Genomic DNA, 21,058 nt, shown 5'->3' with positions numbered 1-21,058 from the left:
ATATATATATATATATTAGGGCTGGGCAAGTTAAAGAATGATTTTTATTGTGTTAACGCATTAATTAATTAACACCGACAATTCTTTTATTGCACATTAACGCAGTTGTTTTTTCCAACTGCTACAGACTGTGGGCCGATTCTGTAAGACATTCTGAGAATTGCAACAAATGGTGGCACGTATGAGATTCCCTCACGATGCACCATAAAGGAAGAGGACTACAAAAGCCACTTTACAACGTCCACCCACTGTTGCTTTCACTGGGGACTACTGGACATCACTGGGTAATTTAGCTTTTTTTTTTTTCTTCTTCTTGGTGGTGGGACAAAGCAGGTTGAGAAACTCATAGAGCAGACAGACACTGAGGGACCTCTTAAAAACCCCTTTAAAAAAAACTCATAATAAGTTACTTCCATCATAAGGAATTAATGCATTTCCAGACATTTTCAAAAACAAGAGTGTCATGTGGAGAACAGTTTTCATCTCTGATGATGAATCCTGGGAACAGGTCAGATTAAAAGCCGGTGACACAAGAAAGTGAGCCGGCATCTAAAGTTTAAGCTTTCATCGTTAGCTCCATGTGTTCTCCATTTTTTTGTAGAAGCGTTACAGCACTACGTACAGGCCTGGCATATGTACTACAGCATTTTCACATGATTTCACTGGATCTGTGAGAATGGAGACATTTCTTGAATGGAACCTTTGAAAATGACAAAGAAAAAGATTGTATAGGAGAAGTTCAGTTTCAGTGTAGACAAGGCCTTAAAAACATTCCACCCCACCCCCTGGTGCCGCCCATGGTTTCATTCATATGACAGAACATTTAAAATAAAACTGTGCTACCCTCTACTTTTGAATTAATTTTTGAATTTTGCATATAACAATGTGATTAATCGTGGAAATCATGCAATTAATTGTGATTAAAAATTTTAATCGTTGCCCAGCTCTAATATATAAATGATGTCAATGTTTCATCTATGTCACTGAGAAGGTCGCACTGATTGGTCAAAATTAGAGTAATGTGAATGTGTGAATGCTACACAAAACATTCTTCAACAGTGAAGTATAACAAAGTCAACTTCGCAAATTTTTTTATATGTTAAAAATTCACTATCACCATTTAAAAAAGGTGGACATGTGATCTCATATTATACATACATAGTTAAAATTGAAGTCTCAGGAAAAAGAAAAGTCTAAACGCATGTTCGCTCTCATTCATTTAATATTGCTTTTCTAATCCAAGTCATTCGACCCTTTGTAGTAAAGTGATGTGAGAAGGTGTACCGACAAAAACACATGAAACAGTTTTTGGTTAAAGTGCTCTGATACACCATGAATTAGCAGCAGTATGTATATACATATAAATGTAGTTCATCACTCTTACAAATCATCCATAAAAAAAGATCACCCCCCCGCCCCAAAAAACCCCCAACAACAGCCATTTACAGTCAACAAAATTTCCTCATACCGAACTCAAAACCTAAACAAAAAGACTTTCTAGTTCTCTCAGTAGTTACTTCAACATGACCCCTTGCTATGATTTTTGTAAAAAAAAAAAAAAAAAAAAAAAAAAAAAAAAAAGCAACAGTAAAATGTATTTCATCCGTAATGTACATACATACAAAATTACACCCCCCCCCCCCCCCCCCCCTTAAGAATGTGTTCTGTAAACACTGCTTCAGTCCTTCAGGTTAGATTTTGCAACATTTCAGCTTCAATCCACATATGTCTGATAAAGAACACCCCCCCCCCCCCCCCCCCCCAAAAACAAAACAAAACCAATCTGAGGCTCCTGTTTTAGGAAATGATTTTTGCTTTTTAATCTTCTTCTGCTCCTTCAATAGTCCATCCATTCCAATTAGGGTGTTCCAAACGCGCCCCCCCCCCCTCCGCCCCCGAAAAAAAAAACTAATAGTGAAAAGGGCTTGAGGGGCATGAGTAGACAAGGCTAGGTCTAAATACAGATAAGGCAAAGCATTGGGTAGAGGTTGGGAAGGTTTGGATTGCGAGTACTCACACCGGGCAGCCTGTCAGCCTTTCCAGAATATATTTCAAAACAAGGGGAGGGTAGCATTCGGCAGAGATAGCCATGTAAGGTACTGAAGGATGTGATTCAAAGGCCTTGGAGAAACTCCTGAAGCTGCCTGACAAGCTCGGTGTCGACGGTCTCCATCAGGACACCAAAACCCTGGTCTCCCAACAGGGCCTGCTGGGCCTTCAGTTTTTCATAGACAAACTGCTGGAGAGAAACACTGTGCACAGGGTCCTCCAGGGCCAACTATAATAACAGGAGAAAGAAAACACAAGATTGTCATGAGCTGTCACATATATGTGTGAATGTTTACAAAGTCATTGGTATACCTGATTTTCAAGTGTCAGATTTCAAAATAACTGTAGATATAAATGCATAGGAACCAATTTTGTGTAACCACAATTTTTAATGAAAGGCATCAGAGGACTGATGCAAACCCACCTCACTCTGCACACTGGGATATACAGTAGTGTTCAGAATAATAGTAGTGTAATGTGACTAAAAAGATTAATCCAGGTTTTGAGTATATTTCTTATTGTGACATGGGAGACAAGGTACCAGTAGATTCAGTAGATTCTCACAAATCCAACAAGACCAAGCATTCATGATATGCACACTCTTAAGGCTATGAAATTGGGCTATTAGTAAAAAAAAATGTAGAAAAGGGGGTGTTCACAATAATAGTAGTGTGGCATTCGGTCAGTGAGTTCGTCAATTTTGTGGAACAATCAGGTGTGAATCAGGTGTCCCCTATTTAAGAATGAAGCCAGCACCTGTTGTACATGCTTTTCTCTTTGAAAGCCTGAGGAAAATGGGACATTCAAGACATTGTTCAGAAGAACAGCGTAGTTTGATTAAAAAGTTGACTGGAGAGGGGAAAACGTATACGCAGGTGCAAAAAATTATAGGCTGTTCATCTACAATGATCTCCAATGCTTTAAAATGGACAAAAAAAAAAAAAAAAAAAACAGAGACGCATGGAAGAAAACAGAAAACAACCATCAAAATGGATAGAAGAATAACCAGAATGGCAAAGGCTCACCCATTGATCAGCTCAGATAGTCTGGAGTTACCTGTAAGTGCTGTGACAGTTAGAAGACGCCTGTGTGAAGCTAATTTATTTGCAAGAATCCCCCGCAAAGTCCCTCTGTTAAATAAAAGACATGTGCAGAAGAGGTTACAATTTGCCAAAGAACACATCAACTGGCCTAAAGAGAAATGGAGGAATATTATGTGGACTGATAAGAGTAATATTGTTGTTTTTGGGTCAAAGGGCCGCAGACAGTTTGTGAGACAACCCCCAAACTCTGAATTCAAGCCACAGTTCACAGTGAAGACAGTGAAGCATGGTGGTGCAAGCATCATGATATGGGCATGTTTCTCCTACTATGGTGCTGGGCCTATATATCACATGAATCAGTTTGGATATGTCAGAATACTTGAAGAGGTCATGTTGCCTTATGCTGAAGAGGACATGCCCTTGAAATGGGTGTTTCAACAAGACAATGACCCCAAGCACACTAGTAAACGAGCAAAATATCTTGGTTCCAAACCAAAAAAATTAATGCCTCGCAGATGTGAAGAAATCATGAAAAACTGTGGTTATACAACTAAATACTAGTTTAGTGATTCACAGGATTGGTAAAAAAAAAAAGCAGTTTGAACATAACAGTTTTGAGTTTGTAGCGTCAACAGCAGATGCTACTATTATTGTGAACACCCCCTTTTCTACTTTTTTTTTTTTTTACCAATAGCCCAAATTCATAGCCTTAAGAGTGTGCATATCATGAATGCTTGGTCTTGTTGGATTTGTGAGAATCTACTGGTACCTTGTTTCTCATTTAACAATAAAAAATATACTCAAAACATGGATTAATCTTTTTAGTCACATAGCACTATTATTCTGAACACTACTGTAGCCATGTGTGTCAGTTCACGTTAGTAGTACATGCAAACCTTTGAATGTGCAGCATTTTGATTACTAAAAGCTGTAGTGACTAAAAACCTCCAATTTTCTTGTCGAAAGGGAATGCAACTTCCTATGTTTATTAGGGGCGGGGTATCAATACTGATGATATTGCAATATTTAATTTTATGATATGAAATCTATATTATAATAGCCAAGTGGCCTCTGTGTGTATGGCTTCGATCACGGAGAAACCAGGGAGAGCTGACATTTGCCGTTTGGTATGCTTATGTATTTTGCGTCAAGGATGAATGATGCAAAAATGGACAGTTGATAGGACAAATATTTTTTGGAGAAATAAGCAATTTTAGGTAACCAGTAAACAATGGCTATTGTGCTGCAATTCACCATGAGAGGTTGGGGATTTGAGGTTTTAAGTGTTATTGTGGTTCATGGTAGTTTATCAATGCTGTCAGCATTATTGATTTATTGTGTTTAACAGTGTTGCTGGTGCTATTGATTTATTGTGTTTTGTAGTTCAATTGCTTTAGTCAGTTTAGTTAAGTGTCATGTTGTTGTGACCATGACTGAAGAGTACTGCTTTTAATGCTATCTGCCACTGTCTCTGTTTGTGCGTGTGTAAAAATTAAAAGCAACTGCTTGCAGCAGCCATGTCTCTGTTTGTGTGTGTGTGTAAAAATTAAAAGCACCTGCTTGCAGAAGAATGCAGAAAAAACAAAAAGCTCTACATGCGTGTGACTGGGGACAAAACAGAACATTGATACTAATATTTTTGGAGAAACTAAGGATATTAGCTAACATTGCTAATTACACCCTGGACTAACACAACATTCTAGCAGAGGGCGATAAATCATTGTTATATTAAAAGAGTGCACGCATGCTTTTATTTAGTAAGCTCAATGTAAGTACATAATATAATTGTAAATATGGTAAAAAATACATGGATGACACAAGAAAGTGAAAACACATATTTCCATTGCGGGGTATTTAAAAATCAAATGGCAAAATAGAAGTAATAATAAAATATTATTTATAATAATACTAATAATTTATAAATATATTAAGACAGTAAATTAACAAAAAATAAAAAGGGTTAAGTTCTAAAAATTGTTGAGGTCTAAGGTTCTAAAAACATTCTGGACTCGCATGCCATTCCAGCTCCTTATAGAAACTTTAATTTATTACCACCCTTGAAAAATGTCAGCTACCTATTTTAAAAACACTAAATCTAGAGCCTGACAACATGCTGCATGATTTTAAAAGCCCTAAATTTGATATATTCAATTATTGGTTGAAACAAGGTGGACATGTGGTACCACTTTTAGTCAGCAGATGGGGGAAGGTGTTGTAGACTATCCGATAGTACTTTAAATCATATCCAGACATCAAATTGAGCACTGATGATTATTTACTGAAAGGAGTACCAGCCAGGGAATGCAGAAGTGAAGGATGGGACCAAGTTTTTTTCTTCTGTGTTAAAATATTGAGCTGCGTGGATCTTTTCCAAGCTGAACATGAGGTGTGCTGAGGTAGGGAGTCAGATCAGTGGTGAAGCTGTGTGTGGGCCTCATACTCAACAGTAAGCAAATTGGTGCTGCATGGAGGCATCTGATTTTCACTTTGAGCAAGGAAAATATTCATCCAAGATGAATATGATGTTAGGCAATGTGGCACACCTCATGATATACAATTCTGTTCAAAATAACAGCAGTGTGTTGTAAAAAAGTGAGTAAAGCTCAAAATACTTAAAATAGCTTTGATTCCACACAAATGCATTGGGAACACCATATTCTATTCCAAATCAAACATCAAGAATTTTTTTGAATCAAATTTGCTATTACTTTACAGAAAGCACGTGTGTCGTGCTCCTCCCTGAAACACATGCGGCATACGTATGGTTTGCAGCTGTGGAGATCTCTGGTTCTGGACGTCCCAGCTGCAGAACACATACAGTGTTTGGACAGACATGAACTAACAACTGCCCACTGTGACACACGTGTCTGTTTGCTGTCCGCACGTGGACATACATAAAACATATGTCCCTGTTGAAATGGGCTGCAGCGAGCACACGCCGTGCACATTGACAGGCTACCCCAGGTTTCTATGGTGCGTGGTTTTATGATCTTTTTTAAATACATCCATGTCCTTCTTGATATCAGGCATTTCCCCGCACCTTTTACAGGACAGCGATGGTAGCTCAGTGGTAAAGTTTCTGGCTGGCAATCAGAAACTTTTGGAAATTGCAAGTTCGAATCCTGTGGGTAGCATGTATTTTTTTTTTTCCACAGCAGCTGCACAATGTGGTTACACACTGCGAAGCTGCTTGCACTGTGTTCCCCCGTGCACGAAACTGTTGCAGCGGCATCATTCATGCCTGCCTGCTGGCTCCATGTTTTCATGGTTCGCTCATACAAGCTGTTCCGCCGTGATTCGCCCTGATTTATAGTTAACTGTACTATGTGTGAAAGGGCCCTAAACGTTCCATTTGGAGAGAAGTCAAGGCCTATGATGAAAGGTATACCCTTCCTACTGTGAAGCACAGAGGTGGATTGGTGATGTTTTGGGGATGTGTGAGCTACAAAGGCACAGGAAACGTGGCCAAAATTGATGGCAGGATGAATGCAGCATACTTGCATTATCAGAAAATACTGGAGGGAAATTTGGACTCATCAACCCAGAAGCTGTCCATGGGACGTACTTGGACGATCCAACATGACAACGATCCAAAACACAAGGCCAAGTTGACCTGTCATTGGCTACAGCAGAATAAAGTGAAGGTTCTGGAGTGGCCATCTCAGTCTCCTGACCTCAGTATTATTGAGCCACTCTGGGGAGATCTCAAAGGTGCAGTTCATGCAAGACGGCCTAGGAATTTACAGGAACTGGAGATGTTTTGCCAAGAAGAATGGACAGCTTTGTCTAAACATGTCTATTCAGGGGCATGCGCTTGGTGAAAGCTTATAAATACTGAAGCGAAGTGGTGCAATCTGGTCCAATCTATCATGCTATTTGGACCAATTTTGTGACTGTGCATGATCAAATTTTGTTTAAATATTTTTCAGATAAACTTGTTTGTTGAACCTGAACCTGAACAGCAGAACTCTCAACTTATCATTTGAATACAGCCACCTATAATTGATGGACATCAGGGTTCTCACCAGGATTTTTTCACAGCATAGGGGAAAATTAGTGGGGGATATTCGCACGATGAGTATCCCACGAGAAAATTTTGAAATTTCTAACCGTTTGAAACATTATTTACTGCATTTTGAGGACCACACTGTGTTCTTAACTGGGACGTTAAATAATGTGCGACATGTCCCAAATCACAGCACAGGGGATCCAAATCACACTATAGAGGCCCCCTATGATCAACTGCGCTGGGGACAACCCTGGACATCATTTCCATGTTGCACATTTAACATGACCTCAGACCTTGTTTTGAAATATTCTGATTTCTTTTCTACTGTGGTATACACACTTGGCAGTGTAACTATTCTATGAGTTATTTTACTTAATAAACAATGTATTATAATGGTAAGTAGTGTGTGAAGCTCCTGGGTTTTAGGCAAAATTATTTTATTCTTAAATTTACACAGTAAGTCAATAATAATAATCAGGGTTTGCATTAGAGGTTTTGACAACTGAGTCCTGGGACACACTAGGTATTGAACATGTGAGTCCCAAGGCACCGCACTCAATCCCAGCACCTCGAGGCGGCTTTCCCACATTGCACGAGTGCTAAATTCAGTACATAGAGCTACAAATTTCAGGAGCTACTCAAGTGTGCTGGAGTGTGGCTAAGAAAGGTGGCCAAAGATGCGATGAAAGCAAAGTGTGTCCAAGATTATGTACTTTTATAGTTGAAAAGGCAACGTAAACAAAAGTAAATCCACAATGCTGTAGGTGTTTTGAGATGAAACAGGTGTTCGAAATTTGGAAATTCAAAAATTTGTTAAAGCAAAGCAAAATAATATAATTCAAGATATTTATTTTTGTTATCAAAGAGCCACAATTTGAGGCAATTAAATTTAAATATGATACACACCTCATATTTCATTATTTTGTTATATTTGAAGACATTTGTTATATATTGGTCATAAATAATGTTAAAAACAAACTGATTTGCTGCTGTGTTCCAGTGGTGGGCACAGTTCCGCTAATCCGCTAACCGCTAATTATCAAAGATGTTTTCATTATCGGATTAGCTTTTCAGATAACGTTGAAAACCATGATCGGACTAATTATATTCTGATAGGTTTTGGTCCAATAATTTCTAGACCGCTAACATGACGTGGTAAACAAAACTGAATAGTTACAAACATTTATGAAATCTAAAATCAGTGTTAAATATTTTATAGTAGATGCGCAGTTCTATCTTCCGTAAACAGAGCAGAGCTGGTTCCAGAAGAAACCACTCTATCCTCTGCAGGCAAAGGAGAACTGGTCACAGAAAAGAAAAAAGGCTCATTTCTTTTGACCCCATACTGACACCCTGGCAATATCACCCAAGTCATCCAGAGGCATACAGTTTTAACTTATGGTTAAAATGTATCCAATCTAATTTCGGAGAAGTTATTTAAATTAACGTCACGTCTGAAATTTTATAAAGTGAAAATATCAGATATATGTTTTAGTTTTAAAGTAATGCACTAATTTTGAAGGTTTTAGTGTGGACATGCTGTGCTGAGGTGCATTATGGGTATCTCAGTAAATTCACAACAGAAGAAATGCATTTGAGACCCTCTGATCAGGCTCCACATGGACAACAGCATTAAACTCTAAACTCTCGTGAATATATTCTCTGGGTTCATAGATGTTGTTATTGTGTTTGTTTTATGTAAAAATGCCATAAGAAGCTGAGTTTGCTCCTCCATTATTTTTAATTGGAATCACGGCAATCGATTCTTGTTTGCTATTTAGAGTCCTGCTTATGTCAAACACTCGTCTTTGTTCCAGAGTAATATATATAAGATGTCTGAAATTCAGTTCGCGTTTATTAAATTCCACGCATCTTAAATGTCGCAGACACGGATTCTGGAATTTTGTTTTGTTTCATGGTCTCTACTGTGATCTACTGGCCAGCAGTGTTCATGGCAGTATTTGCCCTAAAGCTGGGCAGTCACTGTACAATATTTTCAATTGTTGTACTCGGCTCCAGCTCAAACTGTACGACAAAACCGCACGGTGTAAAAGTTCAAAGCGCACAATTTATATTCTTACACTATATGGCCCGATGCTCTGATGCGATCTGACTGCTCACATTGTACATTCAAAAACCACACGTCGGACTCGTGTTTCCAGAAGCAAAACGTAAACAGAAGCTTTTTCTTTTAACTTTATTTACATTTCTTATTTTTACAAAACTCTCGATGGGAGACATCAAAGTTTTAACAAAAAAAAAAAAAAAAAAAAAAAACAAGACTTTACATGAGTTGAAGAAAGGGGGGAAAAGAAACAGAAGCTGCTCTCCCAAAGAGATGATCACTGTTTATGCGCTCTCCAATGCCGCATCGGTGTTTGCACATGCACAGTGCGAGAGGTTGAACGCTTGTAGCACTTCAGCAGCGGGATACCCTCACGACGGCCAACCAGAATATCAAACAGGTTTGATTTTCATCCAACCATACAATTGCCGATCAGGAGGTGGTCGTGAGAGGTTAAATGCAGCTTGTTACTCCATGTATACCACACCACGCAGGACGCGGGATTAAGCTGAAACTCGGCGAGACCCAAAAAGGGGGAAGCCCACAGTGCACAGTGTAAGCCCAGCTTAAGTACTGAGCGTCTGGGCACCAGTAGATCATGCCAGTGTTCTATTTATTTTGACACCGGTTATATCAGACGGTTATCTAAATACAACTTAGCTTGTTTTTTGTTTTTTTTGTTTTTTTTAAATGCCCTTTTTTTTAAACAAATAAAAAAAAATGGCATATTTTACAAAAGCACATTTATCTGTAAACACCAACACATGAAACACCTCACATGAACGTGTTGGTTTACATAGAATGAATGAGTCAATCAATCAGTGTCAGCGGAGGCACATTTTACCCATAATCCCTTTGGCATCTGCATTTGTTATAAAACTTCAGAATTAGTGCATTATTCAACATTAAAAGATACATGTAATATTTTACCTTTGTACAAATGACAGAACTGACATTAATGGAGTTATTCTATCAGTATTAATTTCATTTATAAACCAAACCATAAGTCAACACTGCTTTATTTTCCAAGACCTCCGCCTCACGGCAACCCTGTTATTGAGTTGAGAGTTGAGCTTCACTGCTCCTCTCAACTGCTTTGCTGCTGGAAGCTATGTAATAAACAGGAGCTTCCAGCAGTGGGCAGGATGCACAAAGACAGAAGTGCTGACTCGTTGTTTGGGTCTGTAGTTACCACTGATACAACCAAGAGCGATTGTGGTGTTAAAACTCAAAATCAGCTTGTTAGTAGCTGCAAGCGTACCGGAAACAATACTGGAAGTTATCGTTATAGGTAGCTTCAGATATATTTTTGGGTGGTTTATCGGTTTAGCCTTATAAAAGATAACCTTTCAGTTAGCTGATTATCTGTTATCAAAGCTAATTTTTTGGTTAGCTGTGCCCACCACTGCTTTGTTCTAAAATCTACACACAGTTGCTTGTATACAAGCCGCAGTGAGTACAAATGAAAACCTTTTCATTAAATTTTAGTCATTCACATCATGTGAATTTACCCCAAAGCAGTAACTGTTTACCAGTAACTGGTAAACTACAACTACTGGACGCTGCCATGTTGGGTGGGTCCTCAGTGTGTTGGTTTCGCCCCATTCCACTTGGAGTGAAAGGTGTATATCTGTCCCATTTTGGGTCTAACAAATTTTGTGTAAGGAAAATTTGCATGCTTTGGCTTTGGATAGGATTTCTACAGATTCAAATGTCCTGTTGACTTCATAATTTACTGGTTGACTTCTTTATAAATGAAGGCCATGACACACACACACACACACAAAATGTAGAACACTGAGGTTGAGAGCTGACATAAACATGTACATGATTTCAGAGGCCGTATCCAAAATAATCAAATCAAATATGTGCTGTTGCAAAATAGATTTGAAGTACAACCAGCTACATGTCAATCAATCAATCAACTTGTTTCTTATATAGCGCCAAATCACAACAAACAGTTGCCCCAAGGCGCTCCACATTGCAAGGCAAGGCCATACAATAATTATGAAAAACCCCAACGGTCAAAACGACCCCCTATGAGCAAGCACTTGGCCACAGTGGGAAGGAAAAACTCCCTTTTAACAGGAAGAAACCTCCAGCAGAACCAGGCTCAGGGAGGGGCAGTCTTCTGCTGAGACTGGTTGGGGCTGAGGGAAAGAACCAGGAAAAAGAGATCGATCACTAATGATTAAATGCAGAGTGATGCATACGGAGCAAAAAAAGAAAGAAACAGTGCATCATGGGAACCCCCCCCACAGTCTACGTCTAAAGCAACATAACCAAGGGATGGTCCAGGGTCACCCGATCCAGCCCTAACTATAAGCCTTAGCGAAAAGGAAAGTTTTAAGCCTAATCTTAAAAGTAGAGAGGGTATCTGTCTCCCTGATCTGAATTGGGAGCTGGTTCCACAGGAGAGGAGCCTGAAAGCTGAAGGCTCTGCCTCCCATTCTACTCTTACAAACCCTAGGAACTACAAGTAAGCCCGCAGTCTGAGAGCGAAGCGCTCTAATGGGGTAATATGGTACTACGAGGTCCCTAAGATAAGATGGGACCTGATTATTCAAAACCTTATAAGTAAGAAGAAGAATTTTAAATTCTATTCTAGCATTAACAGGAAGCCAATGAAGGGAGGCCAACACGGGTGAGATATGCTCTCTCCTGCTAGTCCCCGTCAGTACTCTAGCTGCAGCATTCTGAACCAACTGAAGGCTTTTTAGGGAACTTTTAGGACAACCTGATAATAATGAATTACAATAGTCCAGCCTAGAGGAAATAAATGCATGAATTAGTTTTTCAGCATCACTCTGAGACAAGACCTTTCTGATTTTAGAGATATTGCGTAAATGCAAAAAGGCAGTCCTACATATTTGTTTAATATGCGCTTTGAATGACATATCCTGATCAAAAATAACTCCAAGATTTCTCACAGTATTACCAGAGATCAGGGAAATGCCATCCAGAGTAACGATCTGGTTAGACACCATGCTTCTAAGATTTGTGGGGCCAAGTACAATAACTTCAGTTTTATCTGAGTTTAAAAGCAGGAAATTAGAGGTCATCCATGTCTTTATGTCTGTAAGACAATCCTGCAGTTTAGCTAATTGGTGTGTATCCTCTGGCTTCATGGATAGATAAAGCTGGGTATCATCTGCGTAACAATGAAAATTTAAGCAATACCGTCTAATAATACTGCCCAAGGGAAGCATGTATAAAGTGAATAAAATTGGTCCTAGCACAGAACCTTGTGGAACTCCATAATTAACTTTAGTCTGTGAAGAAGATTCCCCATTTACATGAACAAACTGTAATCTATTAGACAAATATGATTCAAACCACCGCAGCGCAATGCCTTTAATACCTATGACATGCTCTACTCTCTGTAATAAAATTTTATGGTCAACAGTATCAAAAGCAGCACTGAGGTCCAACAGAACAAGCACAGAGATAAGTCCACTGTCCGAAGCCATAAGAAGATCATTTGTAACCTTCACTAATGCTGTTTCTGTACTATGATGAATTCTAAAACCTGACTGAAACTCTTCAAATAGACCATTCCTCTGCAGGTGATCAGTTAGCTGTTTTACAACTACCCTCTCAAGAATCTTTGAGAGAAAAGGAAGGTTGGAGATTGGCCTATAATTAGCTAAGATAGCTGGGTCAAGTGATGGCTTTTTAAGTAATGGTTTAATTACTGCCACCTTAAAGGCCTGTGGTACATAACCAACTAACAAAGATAGATTGATCATATTTAAGATTGAAGCATTAAATAATGGTAGGACTTCCTTGAGCAGCCTGGCAGGAATGGGGTCTAATAAGCATGTTGATGGTTTGGATGAAGTAACTAATGAAAATAACTCAGACAGAACAATCGGAGAGAAAGAGTCTAACCAAATACCGGCATCACTGAAAGCAGCCAAAGATAACGATACATCTTTGGGATGGTTATGAGTAATTTTTTCTCTAATAGTCAAAATTTTGTTAGCAAAGAAAGTCATGAAGTCATTACTAGTTAAAGTTAATGGAATACTCAGCTCAATAGAGCTCTGACTCTTTGTCAGCCTGGCTACAGTGCTGAAAAGAAACCTGGGGTTGTTCTTATTTTCTTCAATTAGTGATGAGTAGAAAGATGTCCTAGCTTCACGAAGGGCTTTCTTATAGAGCAACAAACTCTTTTTCCAGGCTAAGTGAAGATCTTCTAAATTAGTGAGACGCCATTTCCTCTCCAACTTACGGGTTATCTGCTTTAAGCTACGAGTTTGTGAGTTATACCACGGAGTCAGACACTTCTGATTTAAAGCTCTCTTTTTCAGAGGAGCTACAGCATCCAAAGTTGTCTTCAATGAGTATGTAAAACTATTGACAAGATACTCTAACTCCCTTACAGAGTTTAGGTAGCTACTCTGCTCTGTGTTGGTATATGACATTAGAGAACATAAAGAAGGAATCATATCCTTAAACCTAGTTACAGCGCTTTCTGAAAGACTTCTAGTGTAATGAAACTTATTCCCCACTGCAGGGTAGTCCATCAGGGTAAATGTAAATGTTATTAAAAAATGATCAGACAAAAGGGAGTTTTCAGGGAATACTGTTAAGTCTTCTATTTCCATACCATAAGTCAGAACAAGATCTAAAATATGATTAAAGTGGTGGGTGGACTCATTTACTTTTTGAGCAAAGCCGATAGAGTCTAATAATAGATTAAATGCAGTGTTGAGGCTGTCATTCTCAGCATCTGTGTGGATGTTAAAATCGCCCACTATAATTATCTTATCTGAGCTAAGCACTAAGTCAGACAAAAGGTCTGAAAATTCACAGAGAAACTCACAGTAACGACCAGGTGGACGATAGATAATAACAAATAAAACTGGTTTTTGGGACTTCCAATTTGGATGGACAAGACTAAGAGACAAGCTTTCAAATGAATTAAAGCTCTGTCTAGGTTTTTGATTAATTAATAAGCTGGAATGGAAGATTGCTGCTAATCCTCCGCCCCGGCCCGTGCTACGAGCATTCTGACAGTTAGTGTGACTCGGGGGTGTTGACTCATTTAAACTAACATATTCATCCTGCTGTAACCAAGTTTCTGTTAGGCAGAATAAATCAATACGTTGATCAATTATTATATCATTTACCAACAGGGACTTAGAAGAAAGAGACCTAATGTTTAATAGACCACATTTAACTGTTTTAGTCTGTGGTGCAATTGAAGGTGCTATATTATTTTTTCTTTTTGAATTTTTATGCTTAAATAGATTTTTGCTAGTTATTGGTGGTCTGGGAGCAGGCACCGTCTCTACGGGGATGGGGTAATAAGGGGATGGCAGGGGGAGAGAAGCTGCAGAGAGGTGTATAAGACCACAGCTCTGCCTCCTGGTCCCAACGCTAGACAGTCACAGTTTGGAGGATCCCAAAAAATTGGCCAGATTTCTAGAAATGAGAGCTGCTCCCTCTAAAGTGGGATGGATGCCGTCTCTCCTAACAAGACCAGGTTTTCCCCAGAAGCTTTGCCAATTATCAATGAAGCCCACCTCATTTTTTGGACACCACTCAGACAGCCAGCAATTCAAGGAGAACATGCGGCTAAACATGTCACTCCCGGTCTGATTGGGGAGGGGCCCAGAGAAAACAACAGAGTCCGACATTGTTTTTGCAAAGTTACACACCGATTCAATGTTAATTTTAGTGACCTCCGATTGGCGTAACCGAGTGTCATTACTGCCGACGTGAATTACAATCTTACCAAATTTACGCTTAGCCTTAGCCAGCAATTTCAAATGTCCTTCGATGTCGCCTGCTCTGGCCCCCGGAAGACAATTGACAATGGTTGCTGGTGTCGCTAACTTCACATTTCTCAAAACAGAGTCGCCAATAACCAGAGTTTGATCCTCGGCGAGTGTATCGTCGAGTGGGGAAAAACGGTTAGAGATGTGAACGGGTTGACGGTGTACACGGGGCTTCTGTTTAGGGCTACGCTTTCTCCTCACAGTCACCCAGTCAGCCTGCCTTCCCGACTGCACGGGGTCTGCCAGGGGGGAACTAACGGCGGCTAAGCTACCTTGGTCCGCACCGACTACAGGGGCCTGGCTAGCTGTAGAATTTTCCACGGTGCGGAGCCGAGCCTCCAATTCACCCAGCCTGGCCTCCAAAGCTACGAATAAGCTGCACTTATTACAAGTACCGTTACTGCTAAAAGAGGCCGAGGAATAACTAAACATTTCACACCCAGAGCAGAAAAGTACGGGAGAGACAGGAGAAGCCGCCATGCTAAAACGGCTAAGAGCTAGTAGCTACGCTAAGCTAGCGGATTCCCAAACAGGGAATCCGACACTAGACAGGCTGTGGAGCAGCACAGGTAACGCACGACAACAGTGCTAAAATAAAATAAAAATCCACTAGACAGGCTGTGGAGCAGCACAGGTAACGCACAACAACAGTGCTAAAAAATAAAATAAAATAAAAATAAAAATCCACTGAACAGGCTGTGGAGCAGCACAGGTAACACATGACAACAGTGCTAAAAAATAAAATAAAAATCCACTGAACAGGCTGTGGAGCAGCACAGGTAACGCACGACAACAGTGTTAAAAAATAAAATAAAAATCCACTGAACAGGCTGTGGAGCAGCACAGGTAACGCACGACAACAGTGCTAAAAAATAAAATAAAAATCCACTGGACAGGCTGTGGAGCAGCACAGGTAACACATGACAACAGTGCTAAAATAAAATAAAAATCCACTAGGCAGGCTGTGGAGCAGCACAGGTAACACACGACAACAGTGCTAAAATAAAATAAAAATCCACTGGACAGGCTGTGGAGCAGCACAGGTAACGCACGACAACAGCGCTAAAATAAAATAAAAATCAACTAGGCAGGCTGTGGAGCAGCACGACAACAGTGCTAAAAAATAAAAAATAAAAACGAAAGCGTTAGCAAGCTAGTTAGCTTGCCAACGCTGATGAAGGTTAGCTGATAAAAGTGCTCCGTCGCGATGCTTCGACCGTTAGAGGTCTTCTTTAGGCGTTGGAGCACGGTGAAAAAGTAAAAAAAAGTAAAAAGTAAAAAAGTCTTGAAAAAGACTGTTAATTCAAAGAACTCAAACAGCTCAGTTCAAACAGCTAACAGATACAGCAGAACACCGCTGTGCTCCGGAACAGGAAGTCAAGACATGTGAAAGGAGTCTATTAAAAGAGTCTACCTTCTCTGCATCAAAGCCTCAAGTCGCTCTTAGGACTTAGCTTTGGTGTTGGGTGCACAATTTGATCCCATGGGTCATGTGGACAATGCCTTTATTTCTAGCAATTGCATCATTAAAATGTGTCAGCAATATCCATGCACTCTTATAGCACATATGGTCCACTCAGTCCATACAAGGCAATTCCAACATCACACTTACAGTGCATCCGGAAAGTAGTGCTTAATTATTTTCCATTTTTGTTATGTTACAGCCTTATTTCAAAGTACCCCCCCCCCCCCCCCCCCCAATTCTACTCACAACACCTCATAATGACAACATAAAAGTGTTTTTTTGTTTTGGGGCAAATTTAACAATAAAAAACTAAGAAATCGTATGCACGTATGAATTCACATCCTTTGCTCAATACTTTGTTGATGCACCTATGGCAGCAATTACACAATTACAGCCTCTTCTTGAACATGATGTCACAAGCTTGGAGCACCTATCATTGGGCAGTTTTGCCCATTCCTCTTTGTAGCACCTCTCAAGCTCCATCAGGTTGGATGGGGAGTGTCAGTACACAGCCGTTTTCAGATGTCTCCAGAGATGTTCAATCAGATTCAGGTCTGGGCTCTGGCTGACATAACCTGACACTCAAGGACATTCACAGAGTTATCTTTAAGTCAGTCCTCTGATATCCCAGTCTCAGGTCAAGAGCGCTCTGGAGCAGGTTTTTTTCCAGGATGTCTCTGTACATTGCTGCATTCGTCTTTCCCTCAATCCTGACTAGGCTACGCATTCCTGCTGCTGAAAAACATCCCCACGGCATGATGCTGCCACCACCATGCTTCACTGTAGGGATGGTGCCTGGTTTCCAAGCATGACACCTGGCATTCATGCCATAGAGTTCAGTCTTTGTCTCATCATACCAGAGAATTTTGTTTCTCATGGTCTGAGAGTCCTTCAGGCGCCTTTTGGCAAACTCTGCCATGCAGACTGCCATGTGCTTTGAACTAAGGAGTGTATTCCTTCTGGACACTTTACCATACAGGCCTGATTGGTGGATTGCTGAAAATAAAGTTCTTGCTCAACTTCCTGAGTAAGTCCTTTCTCCCCACGATCACTTAGTTTAGACGGGCAGCCAGCTCTAGGAAGAGTCTTGGTGGATCCGAACTTCTTCCATTTCCAGATGATGGAGGCCACTGTGCTCACTGGGACCTTCAAAGCAGCAGAAATGTTTCTCTACCCTTCCTCAGATTTGTGCCAGACAATCCTGTCTCGGAGGTCTACAGACAATGCCTTTGACTTCATGCTTGGTATGTGTTCTGACATGCACTGTCAACTGTGGGACTTCATACGCAGACAGGTGTGTGTCTTTCCAAATCATGTCCAATCAACAGAAAGTACTCCAGGTAGACTCCAATTAAGCTGTAGAAACGTCTCAGAGATGATCCGTGGAAACAGGATGCACCTGAGCTCCATTTTGTGCTTCATGGCAAAGGCTGTGAATACTTATGTACGTGTGATTTCTTGGTTTGTTTGTTTATTGTTTTGATTTTTTCTTTTTTTTTTCTTATAAATTTGCAAAAATCTCAAACTTTTCACATTATCATTATCGGGTAGTGTGTAGAAGTCTGAAAAGAAAAAAATGTTGGAATGAGGCTGTAACGTAACAAAATGTGGAAAAAGTAAAGTGCTGCGAATACTTTCACTGACTCATTTCTCATTGCTGGTCTTTTCTAGTGCAGCCATCATAGTATAGAAAGGCTTTAACTAGGGACGAGACCAGTCCGATCCCGGATCGGTAATAGGTTCCAATACCGACGTAATTCACTTACCGGAAAATATCGATCCAACCCGCAACATTTTCCAATACCGGAGATGAACCACTGTGAATCCTCTCAACTGCTGCTTGCAACAGCGCGCGTGGGGGGGGGGGGGGGGTCCCTGAAGCCGGGCTGTTTGAGAGAGCTCTCTTCTGCAGTGTTCTAGCTGTGGTTAGCGGCAAATTTCTGCTCGGTTCTCGGTTTCAAATTGTCTGTTCCTCGAGCACGGGTTTTCCGAAAAAAATTTACTGAATTGTTGCTGAAAATGTGTGCTAAAAAGTTAGCCGCTTCACTGTCCTGAGGCTGTAAAACACCAGCTCAGCATGCAGCCGAGGAGGACAGCAAACAGAGATTCTGTCTGCTGAAAGGGAAAAAGTCTCCATTAAAAGCCTTTAATACATTAAAATCGTGAGTGTCAATGATATTTTTACAGTTGAAAGGGTTTACCAAAAGTTTGAAGTTTGCGCAGCACTTAAAAGTGAGAGAGGAAGAAAAAGAGAGACAGAGGGAGAGAGAAAGCGAGCGAGAGAGAGAGAGCCAGAGAAAGAGAGTGAGTGAGAGACAGACAGAGAGGCAGAGAGAAAGTGAGGGAGAGAGACAGAGAGAGAGGGGGGGAGACAGGGAGAGAGAAAATGCTGTCTTTTCTCTTTAAGTCTATAAAAATAAGGCTATAAAAGTCTATAAAAAATAAAAGTACTTAATTCTTTCAACAAAACATCAAATCTAGGCTTTCATCTTAGATACATCTTCTGGCAAGTTGTAGCTCAACTTTCAGGTCTCCTTTTTAAGAAAATCCTCATAAAAAAATCAACAACAACAATAAGAAGAATATTAAAGCAAACAGAGCTCTGGTATCAGATCAGAAAGTATCAGTATCGGCAGATATTCAAATTCAGGTATCGGGATCGAAAGTGAAAAATTGTGGATTGGTGCATCCCTAGCTTTAACCTACACATTATTTAAATACTTCAAGATAAACACATATTAAGGGAACAGCTTTTGTAGAGCATTTACTTTATTCAATACCAATACATGTAGCCAGGATGTGAAATGGGGTGGGGGTGGGGGCCGGTGAAAGTGGACCTATGTCAGCAGGGGGTCTTGGGACTGCTTACGGCCCCCAGAAAAGTTTGGGTTTTTAATGTCCATGGATGCATTCTGAAGGGTTTTTTGATGACTATTTTCTCACCCTGATCTCCCCCAATTTAGTTGTACTGCTTTGTGTGTTTCATATTTTCTACCATATCTCACAGTGATTCAGCATCACAAAATATACATTAATCTATTGGTTCGTGATGTTGTCACAAAAAGTGCCAAATTTTCTTAACAGGAGTACGAATTTATTCGAATACATTCCGTAATGGGTGCACAAAATGAAAAGTAATGCGGGGGGAAGGGGGAGTCTGGTTAGGGGTAGGGTTAGTAATAGTAAGATTAAAAAAAAAAAAAAAAAATCACGAAAATATGACTCATTTCGTGATGGGCTTAATGAAAAAAAAAGTGTGAGGCTGGGTTGCATATTTTTGACTTCCCTCATCCTAACTAACCTGATTTAAAGCTAGAATTCCAAACAGACCCAGTAATGTTGGAGGTTAGACATTACATTAAAAAAGATATTGCTTTACATCCCACTTTAGTTTTGCAGAAAAGTTAAATTAACTAAATGTATTTTTATACGTCCAACTTCTCCACAATTTCTCGGATAGTCACACGACTGAAAAGCCACCGAAAGCGGTCTGAATCTTCTGAATGGTTGACGAGCTGGCCATGTTACAACATGTCCTGTGAGACTTCCAACACGGAGGCACTGAATTTGCCGATGAATTTCACCGCCACTCTTTTCATGGCAAAATCTTCTTTCACAGTGGAATGTGCCGAAAAAGTGCTGATGTCCACCTCTTCCACAATTTCTCGGATAATCACACGACGATCCCACATCACCACAGCGTTCACTTTGGAAATGATCCGGTTGTTTCAGCGTGTTGATGCCAATCGGAGCGCGGCGCGCTCTCCACCGTTGTGCGGACGTCTTTAAACCGGTTGTACCGCTCCTTAATCTGTGTGATGCCCAGAGGATCGTTACCGAAAGCCATCTGAATAATCCGAATGGTTTCCACCTGGCTATTGCCCAGTTTGTGGCAAAATTTGATGCAGCCGTGCTGCTCCAGTCGTTCCGCCATTTCCTTGCAAAGAAAAAACGACGAGAGACTACACCAATCCTCACACAAAGGCTGCTTACAAGCAAATGATGCAACCGACAGGCGTGAAAAAAAATCTCGCATGCACACAAACATTCAAGGTTGGCTCATGCAAGCACACGTGATTCAAACCCATCAGGTTTTTGAAAAAAATAAAAAGGTCAGATACTTTTCTAACAGACCTCGTATAGCTAATCAACTAAACTTAGTTCAGAACTATAGTAAAATGTAGGCCCAAAGAAATACTAATTTAAACATTTTAGTTGTTAAACATTATTATTATTATTGTAAGTAGTAGTATGAAAAAGGTCTACAAGATGGACCTTTAATTAAGAGGTGTTGGTGGAGAAGGTGTTCAAAATGGACCTTTAATTAAGAGGGTGGTGGTGGGGGCAACGTCACACCACAGCACCCCGTTTCCGCTCGAGTTCACCTCTGGTTTACAGTATCTCAGGCATGACAAAGAGGAACAGACTCAGGGACTTGCTGCCAGGAGAAAAAAAACAAAACAGAGATTTTTGTACCCTTTGAATGCGGTAAATTTTGTATCTGGCCTCCAGCCTTGATTTTGCTCAAGATGACATCAGCACAAATGCTGTCTTTTGACAGCTCAATTGACAGAAATCCCTTGTAGCGGCGGAGAACTTTAATCCCAGTAATTATGTTATAATATGTTCCATTCATCATTT

The 21,058-nt window shown here is 40.2% G+C and overlaps 1 protein-coding gene across 1 annotated transcript in view; it reads right to left on the bottom strand.

Moving 5' to 3' along the window:
* Positions 1 to 1,209: 1,209 nt before the first annotated feature.
* Positions 1,210 to 21,058, bottom strand: part of ipo11 (importin 11) — a 457,504-nt gene continuing 437,655 nt past the window's right edge. Inside the window, exon 30 of the mRNA XM_034170535.1 lies at positions 1,210 to 2,278. Coding sequence (XP_034026426.1) covers positions 2,114 to 2,278 — 165 coding nt within the window. The 3' untranslated portion in view covers positions 1,210 to 2,113. The remainder of the gene's footprint in view (positions 2,279 to 21,058) is intronic.

Source organism: Thalassophryne amazonica, chromosome 5 (assembly GCF_902500255.1).
Source record: "Thalassophryne amazonica chromosome 5, fThaAma1.1, whole genome shotgun sequence".
NCBI classification, from domain to species: Eukaryota; Metazoa; Chordata; class Actinopteri; order Batrachoidiformes; family Batrachoididae; genus Thalassophryne; species Thalassophryne amazonica.
The sequence above is the reverse complement of the archived record's forward strand: the minus strand, read 5'-3'. Positions and strand labels throughout refer to the sequence as shown.